The sequence below is a fragment of the Antechinus flavipes genome, chromosome 2 (assembly GCF_016432865.1).
Source record: "Antechinus flavipes isolate AdamAnt ecotype Samford, QLD, Australia chromosome 2, AdamAnt_v2, whole genome shotgun sequence".
Classification (NCBI taxonomy): Eukaryota; Metazoa; Chordata; class Mammalia; order Dasyuromorphia; family Dasyuridae; genus Antechinus; species Antechinus flavipes.
This window is the reverse complement of record NC_067399.1, coordinates 6,565,855-6,581,016: the sequence shown is the minus strand read 5'-3', so window position 1 is coordinate 6,581,016 and position 15,162 is coordinate 6,565,855. Positions and strand designations below refer to the sequence as shown.

At 64.2% G+C, this 15,162-nt stretch overlaps 2 protein-coding genes across 2 annotated transcripts in view; one reads left to right on the top strand and one right to left on the bottom strand.

The window, feature by feature from the left end:
* The window catches only part of CYRIA (CYFIP related Rac1 interactor A), a 67,304-nt gene extending 55,974 nt beyond the window's left edge, over positions 1-11,330 (bottom strand). Inside the window, exon 1 of the mRNA XM_051974115.1 lies at positions 11,218-11,330. The gene's annotated coding sequence lies outside the window, so the exon portion shown is untranslated. The remainder of the gene's footprint in view (positions 1-11,217) is intronic.
* LOC127546301 (collagen alpha-2(I) chain-like) lies at positions 6,430-11,584 on the top strand. Its single transcript, XM_051973498.1, has 6 exons — positions 6,430-6,702; positions 7,197-7,376; positions 7,918-8,413; positions 9,281-9,741; positions 10,348-10,650; positions 10,895-11,584. Exons 1-6 carry the CDS (start codon positions 6,430-6,432, stop codon positions 11,582-11,584), a joined length of 2,403 nt encoding a protein of 800 aa, XP_051829458.1.
* The last annotated feature ends 3,578 nt before the right edge of the window (positions 11,585-15,162 follow it).

Below are 15,162 nucleotides of genomic sequence, written 5' to 3'. Positions count from 1 at the left end.
AAGAGCATCTTCGCCCGCTCCTATTTGCCCTGGTGTTCTGGGGCCAGAGGGTTTCCTTTCTGTTCCCCCCAGTGTAGACCCCTCTGAACCACAAGGACACTCAGGGAGTGACGGGTCAATCAGAGAACCATCGACTCTCAAAGTTAGGAGGGACCTGAGATCAAAGTTAGGGGGGCTTGGAACTGAGGTGGAACTTAGAATACCGAAAAGCCGGGTTTGGGGGGGAAGTTGTCCCTCTATTTCCTGAAGGGGAGACCTGAACCCGAGGAGGGGAAGGGCCTTGGACAGCAGGGTACTGAGTGGGCCACAGTGAGGCTGCAGTGGGGGGGGCCCGGCCCCCAGCCCCCAGCCCCCCAGCCAGGGACTCTCCATTCTCCGAGGGACTTAGGAAGCGGGTCCCCACAGCGGGTCAGGAAGTGACACTGGCCAGTGCTGCCCAAGAGGAGCAACATTTGGTCGGGAAATTCAGATTCTGGGCAACCACTGGCCTAGTTCAAGTGGGGCCTGTGCCCAGGGGCCTCTTCCCCAGGGGGAGCCGAGCCCACTGAATGGGACAGTGGGGGTCATTTTGCCCCCTAAGTGTGAACAGCAGGGTTTCTGTCCCTGCTCAGTGGTGAGTGTGTGTGAGAATGTGTGTGTGTGTGTGTGTGTGTGTGTGTGTGTGTGTGTGTGTGTGTGTAAATGTGTGTGTGTTCCTAATTTTCTCTCCCTCCTTTCACTTTCTGTTTAAGAACTGGAGCCTCCTTCTGACTGGGGTGACCACAACAGGGAAGAGCCTCTCCTTCCCCTTTCTTCCTGGGGAATTTTGAGAGCGGCCCCGGCAACTTCCCTCTAACTTCTGAGCTCAGCCGTGTCCTGGAGGGGCCCCGGGGGCCTCTCTAACCCGCCCTCGCAGCCTAGAACAGCCCCCCCTCAGACCTGACCCTGTCCCCGCCGGGCTTGCAGCTCCCAGGCCGCCGCAGGCCCAGGCCCACCGGGGCTGCCGGGGCCGTGGCTGAGACTTCCTTTGAAATCTCGGGCTGGGAGGGAGGGAGGGAGGTGGGGGCCGGGAAGCCCCAGCTGCGGGAGCCTCAAAGGCCGTTTGTCTGCTGGATGGGCCCCTTTCTTAAGCTCCCACACTCTCAGGAGCCATTTTTCAAAACGATTTTTAACTCCAAGTACTCACTGCTCGCCCGAAGCCTGAAAATAAATGCGGACAGACCCGAGCCCGGGGGACGCCGTGCTTGCCAAGAAAAAACAAAAGTCTGTGTAATTTTAAAGCTGAAATGAGCCTAGAACAGGGAATGGCCACGGGAGCCTAGAACAGGGAATGGCCACGGGAGCCTAGAACAGGAAATGGCCACGGGAGCCTAGAACAGGAAATGGCCATGGGAGCCTAGAACAAGGAATGACCACGGGAGCCTAGAACAGGGAATGGCCACGGGAGCCTAGAACAGGAAATGGCCACGGGAGCCTAGAACAGGAAATGGCCATGGGAGCCTAGAACAAGGAATGACCACGGGAGCTTAGAATGTGGAATGGCTATGGGAGCCTAGGACAAGGAATGACCACGGGAGCTTAGAATGTGGAATGGCTATGGGAGCCTAGGACAAGGAATGACCACGGGAGCTTAGAATGTGGAATGGCCACGGGAGCCTAGAACACGCCACGGCAGGCTGTGAGAATCCCAGAGCCGGCCACAGCTGCATCGGCCAGGCTCGGGAGGGACACAGAACATAGAATGTCAGAATTGGAAGAGGGCTTAGAACGTAGAACAGAGAGCCCCAGAACCACGGGGGCCCTTAGAACAGAGAACGTGGGAGTTGGGAGGCGATGTAGAAGATGGAACCCAGAGTGATTGGTGCGAGGGGCCCGGTTCAGCTCCCGTACTTTATGTGCCACAAAACCGAGCGACAGAGACGGACCAGCCAGAGGTGGGGCTCAGCCTGTGCTGGAGGTGGGGTCACTTATGGGGGCTCACCAGGCAGGGAAGAATCCCCCACCCCAACCCCAATCTAACAGTTATTGCAGGTGGGGCCGGGGCTCAATCCCATCTCTGCCACGGCTCCCTGGGGTCCCCGATGAATGACCCCCTCCCCCGACGCTCACACTCGCAGTCTGGGGACCCCAAAAGGTTGTGAGCATAAAACGAGCGGAAATCTTACATTTACAAGGTTACAAAGGGACCCGCCCATACTGCCATGACCCCGCTAGCCCCTCCCCACAAGTTCACAGACCCCCGATATTGACCCTTCGGGGCCCATGAATCCCGACTGAGAACTCAGCTTGTGAGGGCCCCGGGGTCCTCCCCCCTAACTCTCCAGTCCATGAGCACTTAGCTGGGGGGGGCACAGGCCGCTCAGGAGCCCCCACTCAGCGGGGGCCGGGATCTCGGGCATCGAGAATTGAGGCGGAGCCGCCCCATCGGTCCCCACTGCTCCTCGGCCCCAGCTGTTCGTGCCCCCGGCACTCGGTGCCAGCCGTCGGTGCAGGAGGAGCTCTGGCACAGGCCAGGAGGGCAGGGGGTTAAGTCTCTGGCCTGCGATCACTGACAGAAGGGAGGGTCTCATCAGCCCAGAGAAGCCTCAGGGTGGGCGGAAGAGCCACCATCTTTGAGACCCCTTCGATTGGGCCCCAGAGGGCAGGAGCAAGGGGTGGAGAACACACAGGAGACGGCCCCCGAGGGACAGGTCTCCCTTCCCAAAGGCTCTCGAGCAGAGGCTGGGGGCAGGGGCACTGGGCGGGGCAGGGGGCAGGGGCGGGGCAGGGGGCAGGGGTACTGGACAGGCAGGGGGCAAGGGCGGGGCAGGGGGCACTGGGTGGGGCAGGGAGCATGGGTGGGGCAGGGGCACTGCCACCGCGGGGCAGGGGCACTGGGCGGGGCATGGGGTACTGGGAGGGGCAGGGGCACTGGGCGGGGCAGGGGCACTGGGCGGGCAGTGCCTTCTGGGAGTTCCCCTTCATGGGCATCCTGCGATTCTGGGCCGGCTGGGGCCAGCTCTGCTGACTTAGGGCATGGGAGGCCAAGGGGCCCCCTAGAAGGGCAGAAGGGGCCCCACCCCGGCATCAGGACAGAACCGAGTCCCTGAGGAGGAGAGGCGGGGGAGAAGCGGGAGGGGGAGGGGAGGGGCTGCAGGGAAGGGCCCCGGTTCTGGCTGAGCTATGCGGGCATCAGGGGGGAGGAGTGACCCCCCCCTCCCCGTCACCAGCCGCCCTCCCGGACAAGTCTACAAGCATTTAAGTCTCACTAGGGGCCGGGCAAGGGGTGGGTGCGGACTCCGGCCCGTCCCTGCCGCTCCCCCACTTGGGGACTTCCTCAGCCCAAGGTTGCCCACTTGCACCCGTTCCCACGCCAGGGCCCCGGGTTCGAATCTCTAGTGCCCTGACCGGCCTCGGCTGCAGCAGGGCCTGGAAAGGCCGGGAGGGGGCTTCCTCCTCCACAAGCTGAGCTCGGGGTCCCAGGCCAGGCCCCCGGGGCAGAGAACTGGCCATTCTCCCGGCTCTGAGCGCAGGGCTCTGACCAAGAGACCACGTCTGCCCCGGAGGCTGGAGGACGGAGAGAAGTCCGGGCCAGCGCCTGGGGGACGCCTTGTCCTGGGGAGGACCCGCTGAGCGGCCCGGCCCGGGGGCAGAGCGTCAGTCAGGGGGCGGGGCCTGAGGGGGCGGGCTCCCCGAGGCGGAGGAGCCCAGGGCCCAGAGGGATGGGGGAGGAGATCGGGAGGAGGAGGGTCTGGAGGGAGGAGCCAGGGAGTCCGGGAGCTGCAGCGGGAGCACGGAGAGTCCAGCTCTCCCCCTAATGCCAGGGAATCGGGAGGGAGCGGGACGGCCCGGAGGCCCCAGGAGGTGGCCAGGAGAGTCTGAGAAGGGGGCAGAAGGAAGCGGGGGTGCAGGACAAAGGGTGGCTGGTTACCCTGGGGGAGGAGCCCCAGGAGGCTGGAGGAGCATCAGTGGGACAGCCACGGGGCTGGGGAAACCTCAGTTTCCCCATCTGTAGAAGAGGAACAAGACCGCCCCAGGCCGGGCAGGAGGGTCACCTCCTGGGAGGGAGACCGAGCCGGAAACCCTCCTCCCAAGGGACGTGGCCAAACCACGGCAACCGCCTCCTGTCCCTGCCACGGGTCCCTCTCCCACCCAGTCCCCACGTGGCTGCCGGCCCCGAAGCACACGCCCCCCTTTCCCGAGCCCGCCCCTCCTGATGGATCTCATGCAGGTGCTCTCCTGGGGGGGACACTCCCCCCCCACTTCCCATAGGACTTCTTGGCTTCCTCAGGGGCTGTCCCCCCCACTCCATCAGCCCCAGCGGCCCCTCTGCAGAGCCCGCCCCCCTCCCGGGCCAACCCCCAGGCTCTGGCTCCCGCTCCCTGCCCCGGAGAGCTCTGGCGGGGCGCTCCCTCTCCCGAGGGAGAATCCCGCCGTTGGCGCCATGTTGTACATTCTCTGCAGCCCTTCTGGGGAGCCGGCCCGGGGGAGGCAGAATTCCGGGCCTGGGCCTTGTGCATCCGGCACGTGGCTCCTGGAGGGGTGAGGCTGAGGGGGGTGGGGCTGCCGGACAGGGGAGGCTGAGGGTCCCGTGGGGCTCCTGGAGGGCCAAGGCTGAGGGTCCCGTGGGGCTCCGGGACGGGGGAGGCTGAGGGGGGTGAGGCTGCCGGACAGGGGAGGCTGAGGGTCTCGTGGGGCTCCCGGAGGGCCGAGGCTGAGGGTCCCACATGGCTCCGGGAGGGGCGAGGCTGAGGGTCCCATGGGGCTCCCGGAGGGCCAAGGCTGAGGGTCCTGTGGGGCTCCTGGAGGGCCAAGGCTGAGGGTCCCACGTGGCTCCGGGAGGGGCGAGGCTGAGGGTCCCACGTGGCTCCGGGACGGGCGAGGCTGAGGGTCCCACGTGGCTCCGGGACGGGCGAGGCTGAGGGTCCCGTGGGGCTCCTGGAGGGCCAAGGCTGAGGGTCCCACGTGGCTCCGGGAGGGGCGAGGCTGAGGGTCCCACGTGGCTCCGGGACAGGCGAGGCTGAGGGTCCCGTGGGGCTCCTGGAGGGCCGAGGCTGAGGGTCCCACGTGGCTCCGGCCCGGCGAGGCTGACCGTCCCACGAAGCTTCCTCCTCTCATGGAAGGCCCATCCTGGCAGCAGGAGGATGACTCACTCGCCCCTCCCCCTCCTGCTCCACAGACCTTTCAGTTGTCATAGGATTAGGCTGAAAGCTGCGAGGGCCCGAAGAGGCAGCTCGGCTGAATTTTCCAAAGGAAGAAAGTGAGTCCCGAAGAGGGCAAGGGAGTTGGGGGAGGAGACACAGCAAATAGGTCTCCAAGACAAAATCTGGAACCCTTCCCATTAAAGCGTTCTTCTCCCCGTCCCACACAAAAGAGAACAAGCAACAATAAAAACGAGAGTCCCGGAAACATTAGGTTGTGAAGCGAAGGCGGGGCCTGCGGCTTCATCCCTTCCCAACCGTCCCTGTCCTGCGGCCGGGCGCCCATTTCCCAGCTCGGAGGCTGCGAAGCGAGAGCTCCCGGTCCTGGGGGGCGGGGCTGCTACCCCCGTTTCCAGATGGGAGCCGCCCCAGCTAGTGAACGTGGGGCTGCGTTGGAAGCCGGGTCTCCCCGATGTTAAGGCGCCATTCTATGCATCGCCCCCTCCTCCCTCACCTCCTCTCCCGCCAAAACAGCAGCCGAATGTTTCACGACTCTCCCGGTGTCATCCCCACCCCCACCCCCACCCCCACCCCCATAGGGCTTTCTGACTTCTGAGGCTGGTTACCCCTTAACTCACCACCTGGGTCTCCTATTTATTCTACAGGAAAACCAGTTTCAGAAATGTTTAGGGACTTGCTCAGCGTTAATCCGCCCACATCCCGCCTTTATAACCCCGAAACCAGATTAAACCACTTTGCCTCTCACCCCCATTCTACAGACTGGTAAACTGAGGGACAGAGGCTATCGGTGTCTGAGGTGGTATTCACAGCCAGATCTCTCCAACTCTAAACCCAAAGCTGCATCTCAGAAAGTCACAGATGGAGGCAGGAAGGGGACCCAGCGCTCCCCTTTACAAAGGAGCCCGAGTTTTTGTTGGCTTGTTTGCCTTGTGGGGGTCTCAGGGAACTCACAACAAAGGATGTGGGAGTAACTGGGGGGTGTGGGATTAACTGGGGGTGTGTGGGATTAACTGGGGGGATGTGGCAGTAACTAGGGGGGATTAACTGGGAGGGTCCCTCCTTTCTCTCCTCCCTCCCTCTGCAGCTCGCTCAGGCCGCCTCATTTGGGCAGATAGGAAACCCTGGAGCAGCAGAATACCTCAGTGGCCATCGAGTCCAGCCCCTGATTTGACAGGAGAGGAAACTGAGTCCCAGAGCTGGCCTCCGGTCCTGCTTCCAGATTGGACGGTTTTTCCTCTAAAGCCAGAGGCTTCGGTGGGGAGCGGGGGAGAGGGAGGCATTTACAAGAGAAGGGCTTGGCTCCCGGGGAATGGGCAGGACCCTCCCTGGGATTGCACATGGTGCGGCCGGGACCTCTCCCCATCACCTGCGCTCTCTGCCCGCCTCCCCCGGGGCCGGAGCCGCCCGAATCCAGCTCCCCAACATTTACCCCGCGCCCCCCGCGCTAACGCCCCGGGCCCGCCGGCAGCCGCGGGGAGCCCGGCTATTCCGGGGCGGGAGGACCGGCCAGAGGGCTGCGGACGCCGGGATTCGAGGCGGGCGCGGTTCCCGAGCAGGCGAGGGGGAGGAACCCAGCGATCGGGCGCGCGCAGCAGCCGGAGCTCTGCACGCAGCAGCGGCTATTTATAGGGCTCCGCGATGAGGGGGGGGGGGGCCTGAGAGCGTGAGAAGCAGCCCAGCTGTGGCTTTGGGGGGAGGGGATGGAGGGACACTGTGTCGGGTGGGGCAGTGTGCAGCCCCACGGGCCATGCCCCCCCCATGCCGGGTCTCCCCTCCGCACACCCCCAGCCCATCCTCGCCCCTTCCCAAGTGGGCACCCAGGACCGGAGCCTCCTGGGGGGAGGGCTGGGACCTCTGCCCCCTTCTTAGCGAGCCCAAGGCGGGGTTCGCATTCTGACTCAGATCTGACCCGCTGAGTGCGCGGTCCACTCCAACCCCGGCTGGTTTTCATGGTGTCCTCCCGTGTCTTGCCAGTTTCTTGCCCTATTCCATGTGGTTCCCTTCCCCAGCACGTCTGAGGCTCTCGAGCTCCCGAGGCAGCCCAGGGACGGGCTGGCTTTTGTTTCCCACTCACAGGGCACAGGTTTGCGCTCAGAGCCCATGAACCCCCAGCTCTCTCTGGGACCAACCACTGTCTTCCTGCGCCTCCATCTTGCGCTGATGGAGCTGGGATTTTGCGGCCTCTGGGAGATCTTCACCCCCGTTAAATCTCTTCTCCTGGCCCTTCCCGCCAGGGCTCAAGCCCAGCAATCCGAGGTTACTTAGGATTTGACCTTCTGCAGATTGGGTGCCCACGGCAGCTACAACATGGTTCCAGTCATCGCCAGAAGTGTAAAGTGCACAGAGCCCCCCCAATCCCCCCAGACGTCCCTAGAATGATCAGGGGCTCCGCAGAGTCCATGGACCCCCCCAGAGTCCGTGGGCCCCCCCTCTCCATGTTCTGCACCTGAATCCTATGTGTCTAGAACGTTGTCCCTTTCCCTAGGCCCAGGGGCTGAGCTTTTTTCTAGCGTGGGACTTCCTGCTCTTTCCCGGCTCATAGGCCGCGGGCACTTGAGCACAGGTTCCTGTGGCCAGCCCAGTCCGGAGCGGAAAGGGTTAGACGGCCTTCATTTAAATTCCGCCTGGGATGCTCACTAGCTGGGTGGCTCTGGGCAAATACTAAGCCTTTCTGTGCCTCAGTTTCCTAATCTTGATCCAGCTCCGGATAGAGGGCTGTTCTTTCCTTTCCAGAGAAGGAGCAGCCATTTCTCCCTGTCACTGCCCCCCGGAAGAGCCCCCTGCCCCTCACCCCCAGGCCGTGGGCGTGGGGGCTGCCAACACCTACAGCTTCCTAGAAAGCAGCTCTCCCTGGCAGCCGCTGGCCCCGCCCCACCCCCTCCTGCTCAGAGCCAGCCTCGGCCCAGTTCCAGACCATGGGAGACACTGCAGACCATCCATCCTGCAGCCCCGGCCCATGCAGCCGTCCGGCCGAGCACAGGCAGTCTCGGGCCCCCCAGCACAGAGCCAGCTCTTCTCCCGCTCTCCAGGGGCGCTGGGTCTGAATGAGCCCAGAGCGCAGCTGCTGTGGTTTGGGAGGCCCCGGGGCCAGAGTCATTGGGATCCCTCCTCAGAGCGGGTTTCAGGAGCTACAAAGGAGCCTGGGGAAGGTCCCAGCTCCTCCCCAAAGCTCAGCAGGGCTGGCTCTCCCTACACCAAAGGGGGAGGACTCTTGGTGCTCCATGGTTCTTTCCGGGCCCTTCTGGGGATGAAGCAGATTGGGACTTTGGAAGGACACGGAGGGTGCGGAAGGGGCCGGTGACTGTGGAGGGGCCATGGGGTCACAAGAGAGGATGATGGGCTTCCCATGGTGCCTTGCTAGGGAGTCTAGCACCGGGCTCAGCTGGGGGCTGAGGGCGGGGCAGATGCCCTGTCCCTGCAAGCTGATGGAGATGCCAAGGGCTAAACTACTAGCAGGCCTTGGGACTCCAGGATCAGATAGGGCTCCTGGCAGTAAGAATGAAGCCTCAGGACCCCATGGTGCCAAGTTCTCTGAAGCTTCCAGCCATTCCCAGGAAGAAAGAAGGCTCATTTTCCAGATTAGAAAACCGAGGAGGGTCTTTGTTAGCGTGGAGGAGCTCATCCCCACTCTGTGGCCCTAGTGAGACCCTGGAGCGCCTCGGGGCTGGGAGGGGGGACCGGAACCTCGAGTCACTCACTGCAGTGTGAGGAACCTGGGGGTAGCCCGAGAGCAGAGGCCGGGTGGAGGGGGGAAGGGAGCACCGCCCAGCTCGCAGCCTGGGGGGGGGCGGGGGAGAGAAGTGAGCACCCAGCATCCGGGACCCTTCTGGCCCAAGACACAGAATCGCCGCAGCTCGCTTCGTCGGTGGAGGGAGTTTCCTCTCGGGGCGTCACCTCAACCCCAAACGTCACCACATCCCTAGACCCCAAACTCCCCAAACGGCCGGCGCGGGCCGCGGCCCCTGGTTGGCTGGCGGGCGGGGGAGGCCCCTCCGCAGTTTTCTCTTGTACCTCGATCCCGCCTCGGTTCTTTCTGCTTTTCTTTTTTCGGGGGGGGGGGGATGTCCCTCGCGGGCAGCACAAGGTCGGAAAGCGCTGACCCGCCCCGCGCCCTTCTCCCGCGTCCCCGGCTGAGGCTCCTGTCCCCGTCTCCCCCGGAGCATCCGGTTGCACCGACTCCCTGAAGGGCACGTTCCAGCAGACTACAGGGGAGCGGCGAAAACAGGAAGTGGCCGGCAGCTCCCGCTCTCGGCCCGGGCTCCGTCCCAGCGCCGGCCGGGCTCCCCGACGCGAGGATTGCACAAGCCCCGCTGCCCGCCCCCGAGGGGCTCCGCTTGGGAAACCCGGGCTGGCAAAGTCCGGGACCCAGGGCTTGGGGTGTGTCCGGAGGCCCGGCCCGGGAGGAGCCCTGCCCCTTTCCACCCCACCCCCAGGGCCGGGGGCGGGGGGAGCGCTGCCCGAGGCTCAGCCACAGGCTCCCCCTCTCCCCCACCCAGGGGCGCCCGACAGGGGCAGAGGAGGACCCGGAGGCTCGCGCTGCCAGCCGGCCCGGGCACCCGTGCCAAGCTATCGGCCCTCTGCCCGGCCCGGCGCCCGCATCCTTCAGCCCGGCCCGGCCCCTGTTTGGGACTGTTTATCTCCCGGGGAGGCAGAAGGGAGAAATTAGAGCCATAAACGACAGGACAACAGACCAATAAAAACGGGCTCCCGGAAGAATCGGGAGAGCTGAACGAGCAAAGTGGTCGCTATAGCAACACCAGGCACTGGGAAACATGCGGGGAAAACAGCCCCGGCTGGCGGCTGCCCTCCCCTAATGACAAAACCTGCCAGCCACGGGGGGACCGCAGCCCTCAAAGCCCGCGGATCCCACGGGCCCCGGGGGGGGGGTCCAGGCCCGGCCCCCGAGGGCCCCCCCCCGGCTCCGCGGGGAAGGAGTCCCCCACACGGCTGAAGCCAGAAAGGGGAACTGTAAATAAAGGATGGAAAGTTTCCGGAAGGGAAATGAGAGAGGGTGAAATGGACTGGGGGGGAGGGGAAGACACAGGCGGCCCGGCCGGGCCCCTGGAAGCAGGGATAGCAACTCCCCCCCTCCCCCCCCCCCCCCCCCCCCCGTGGGGGAGGGAAGTGCAGGGGGCCGGGGCCGGGCCCATCCTAAGAGAGCACGGGAAGAGCCGAGACCCTCCGGAGGAGAGGCTGAAAGGGCTCCCCTCCCCCCTCCCCGTCTCAGAATGGCAGCATTCAGCCCAACCCTTTCATCTCACACTTGGGGAAACTGACAGCCAGAGAGGGCGACTCGATCAAAGGCAGCTCACGGCCAGGACCAGAAGCCAGGCGTCCCGACGCCCGCTTCGGCGTCCGTGCCAATGAATCAACCAACGAGCGGCAGCTACCGAGCCCCCATACAAAGGAAGGCCCCCGGAGCCCTCCCCGAACCGGGCGGCTCCCCCGAGCCCCCCACCCGGGCGCGGGGGCAGCCCTGTCACGGGGCTGGGGCCTTTCGGCCGCGGCTCCGGGGGCCGCCCTCAGCTCGGTTTCTCTTCCGTCAAAAGCGGGAGGGGCCGGGACCCCCAGGTCTCTCCGGGGCTTCCAGGGGCAATTTCTGCGATCCCAGAGCCGGGGACGGCCTCCAAGGGCGGATTTGGGGTGGGGGAGGCGGCGCTCTCGGAGCAGGGAGGCCGGGACGGGCAGGTGCCCGGGGAGGGCGGGCACAGGTGTGTGCGTGCGGCGGGGGGTGAGGGGACCTGCCACTCGTCTGTGGCCGGCCTGGGGGCAAGGGATGCTCGGGGGAGCGGGAGGGGCTGCGGCCCCTGCTCTCGTTCCGGAAGGAGCTGGGGCATCTGCGGGAGCCCGCGGAGGGGGAGAGGGGCGGGCAAGGGGGCTGGAGGCAGTTGCCCGGGCTGGGCCGGGCACGGCGGGGGGACGCCGCCCGCGCCGGGCGTGGGGAAGGGGGAGAGGCGAAGAGAGGGAGCGGGGCAAGTTCCTCGGAGCCGGGCCGGGCCGAGAGAAGGCTGGAGGCCAGGAGGCTTGGAGCCCCCCCGACGGCGCTGCGCGCTGAGCCCCCCGATCCCGGCCCCGAGCCCCTGCCGCGAGCACTCACCGGGAGCCGGAGCCTGAGTCGCCACCGCTGCCGCCGCTCCCCACGCCTGCCGCCCGCTGCTGCGCTGCTCGGGCTGCTAGCGAGCGGCACCTCCCCGGAGCTCCGCCTCCGCCTCCGCCCCGCCCCCCGCCCCCAGCCTAGAGCCGCCCAGCGGGCAGACCCGAGCCGGCTGGGCCTGAGCCCGAGGCTGAGGGGGGGCTTCCCTTCTCACCCCGGGGGGAGACTGAGAGCCGGCCTGGGGAGAGGAACCCCCGAGGCTGAGGGGGGGCTTCCCTTCTCACCCCGGGGGGAGACTGAGAGCCGGCCTGGGGAGAGGAACCCCCGAGGCCGAGGGGGGGCTTCCCTTCTCACCCCGGGGGGAGACTGAGAGCCGGCCTGGGGAGAGGACCTCCCGAGGCTGAGGGGGAGACTGAGAGCCGGCCTGGGGAGAGGAACCCCCGAGGCCGAGGGGGGGCTTCCCTTCTCACCCCCGGGGGAGACTGAGAGCCGGCCTGGGGAGAGGAACCCCCGAGGCTGAGGGGGACCTTCCCTTCTCACCCGTGGGGAGACTGAGAGCCGGCCTGGGGAGAGGAACTGCTGGAGGGCAGAGGACCGGGAACTCGAACTTGCCACGGGCTGGGCCTGAGCCCTGAGGCTGAGGGGGAGCTTCCCTTCTCACCCGGGGGGAGACTGAGAGCCGGCCTGGGGAGAGGAACTACAGCACAGAGCACCTGGAACTCGAACCCGAGCCCAGAGCCCAGAGCCCCGGCTGCAGAGACTGGCGCTTCCAAGCGTTTTCCCCGTGACTTTGGCCCAAGCCCTTTTCCTTTCAAACCGGGCGGGGGTTGTGGGTGGAGGGCTCCTGGGCGCTCCTGCTCCGCGTCCACACGCAGCCTCGGCTCCCTGTCACACCCGGGCCGGCTGGCGGCGACCCGGTCATTTGTCCCCCTGTGCGGATGACTTCGGATCTAGCGGCTGTCACGAACCTCTCTCCTGCCTTCCCGGCCCAGCTGCCCCATCTAGAAATGGGGAGCCGGATGGCGCCTCCCCCCACACGGCAAGGGGACCCCCTTATCTCTGGGGCCACATCCCCATCACCATCAAGGGCAGCAGCCTCCCCGACCCTTACCCCTCCCCCTCGGCCATCTCCCAGCTTTGGCCAAGGCCGCCATTTTGCCTTCATTGCAACTCTAGACTCTTCCCCCGCGGGTGCCGGCGTCACTCCCACTTCACTTGGCGTCAGTTCCTCTCAGTCTCGCCAGATTTCTTTCGGAAACCTGCCTCCGCCTCTCAGAACACCCGAATACTCCGTCCCGATAACGCGCCACTGCGTCCCCTCAGTTTCCAACCCTTGGCCACCCCAAAGAGCCGCTCTGAATCTGGTGCCCGCGGCTCCCTTTCCTTGCGGAGCTCTGCGGGACTCGGGCCGGGCGGGTATTGGCAGATCCCAGGGTCCTCAGGGACCCTCCGGGCACCTCGCGAGCTGCTCTCCAGAATGCTTGGTCCGCTGACAGTTCCACCCACAATGCATCAGGGCCCCAGGTTCCCCCCGGCTTCTCCCACATTCCCACAAACCCTCCTCCTTTCGGGAGCCTTCCTCCGTCCCCTCCGCCCGGGCCTTCTTTCTGTTGTTAATCTTCAATCTGCCTTGTCTGGAGCTTGTTTGTCCACCTTGTTTGCCCGCCTTCCCCTCCCATGGCCTGAGCCCCCGCGGAGCGGGCAGTGTTTGTTCTTGCGCTTTTTCTTCTCCCGCTGGTGGAACAGCGCCCGTGGCTGTTTGGTGACCGTCCCTGTCGCCTCCTTCTGGGCCTGTCTCTGGTCTCCCATCCCCCTCCGCCGCATGTTTTCTTCTGCATTTGTGCTTCACCTCCCGGGCTTCACAAACTAGAGCCGGCGGGGGAACAGGAGCCTTCCCCAAGCCAGCGAGCCCCCCCCCCGACCCTCCCTCCGGCCCCCCTCCCCTCCCGGCCAGCTCATCCAAGCGTCCCGCCTCGGGCCTTCTGACTGTGCGGGGCCTCCGGCCTCCTTCCCCGAACACCCAGACAGGGCCGGGACACTGCCCGGAGGTCCCGCCCCGGCCATCCCAGGCCGCCTCGGACAGAAGGCTCTGTCCCATTTAGGAGATGAGGCGGTCTCGGCTGTCCCGGCGCCCGCAGCGTGGAAGAGGCAGAAGCCCCGGGCCGCAGGCGGGACACCAGGCCTGGGAGGGACGGCAAGGACTCTCCCAAAGCCCCTCATTTAAAAGGGGAAGTAGCCCAGGGAAAGCAGGCCCGGTCCCTCAGGTAGGAAGGGGCAGGGCTGGGCGGGGAGTCCCCTTCTCCCGCTAGAACTCTCCCAACTTCAGCCTCCATCGCAAGTCCCTGGGAAGGGGCGCAGAGCCAGGACCCTGGAGGACCGGGGAGTGAGGACAAAACCTTCAGTAGCCACCTCGGAAAGCCTGTGTTCCAGATTTTTCTCCTCCTCCCCTTTCCCCCCCACGGCAAGTGATCCAATAGAGGCTAAGCGTGCAGTTCTGTTACACACATTTCCACATCATGGCTGCGCAAGGTAATCAGCTCCAAAGGGGAAAATGAGCAAGAAAACAAGGAACAAGCGAACAAGGGGAAAACGCTGGGTAGTCAGGGGGTCTTGAATCAGGTCTCGCTGGTGACCTTTTCCAGGAAGAATTCAGAAGGGAGCCCGAGAGCGGGGCTGCCAACGGCTGAAAGTGACCTGAGAACCAAGAGGAACAGGATGAGCGTTACCGGGTTGGCCACAGGGAACCACTGAAGAGTGTTCAGTGCGGTCAGATCCAGGCTTGGAAACACTTGTGTGGCAGCAGAAGGAAACGTGGGTTGGGGGGGCTAAGGTGGAGGTGGGAAGACCCGAGGGCGCTAGCCTCGGGGGGCGCTAGCCTCGGGGGCTCCTGCCTCCGGCTTTCCTGTCCTGGAAACCCTTCTCAGTCAGTTGGGCGCTAATGGAAGATGTGGCCAAGAAATGGGGGCTCCCGAAACCACAGGCCGCCCTCTGCAGCCATCCCTTCGTCCTGGCTGCCCCCATGACGGGAGAGCTGCTCCTTCTCGGGGTCCCTGCTCGGTTCTCTGGCTTCCTTCAGGGCAAAGCCCAAGAAAAGCTTCCGCGAACTGAGGCTAAGTGAGCAGAGCCAAGAGAACGTTGTACCCGGCAACAGCAAGACCGTGTGATGGTAACTGTGACTGACGCGGCTCTTGTCCACAATGAGGTGATTCAGGGCAATTCCGATAGACTTGGGATGGAGAGAGCATCTGCAGCCAGAGAGAACTATGGGAACTGAGTGGGGGCCACAGCATAGTATTTTCACCTTTTGTGGTAGTTTGTTGGCTTGTTTTCTTTTTTCTTTCTCTTTTTTTTTCCTTTTTTATCTAAGTTTTCTTACATGGAATGATAAATGTGGAAATATTAAAAAAAAAAACTGCACAAATCAAACCTAAATTAGATTATTTGCAAGGGGGAGGAAGGGAGGGAAGGAGAAAGATTTGGAACACAAAGTTTGGCAAAGGTGAATGTTGGAAACCCTTTCTGCGTGTGCTTTGAAAAATAAAAAGCTATTATTATTATTAAAAAAAAAGACAAAGCTCAAGTCCCCCCTTCCGCAGGAGGCCTTTCCCTGTCCCCCAGCTGTGAATGTTCACTCTGGGATTACCTTTTATCGCTTGGTATAAATCATTACATCGGAGCTGAATCACAGGCGGAGCTTCTTAGGGCTGGGCCTGCCTCGGCCTTTCTTTGTATTTCCAGAGCTTGGCAGAGTTCCTGGCCCCCCGGTTGTGGTGGCTTAATTTGGAGGAAACCTGGAGGGCCGAGAGACTCCCCACGACCCCCAGAATGACTGCAGACTCCTCAGCCCTCCGTCCTCGGATCCACACTGGCCAGATTCAATTGCTTCCCATCATACATTTTATACCCTTCGCTATTTCCCGAATTCTACTACCCAGATCCCATCTCCTC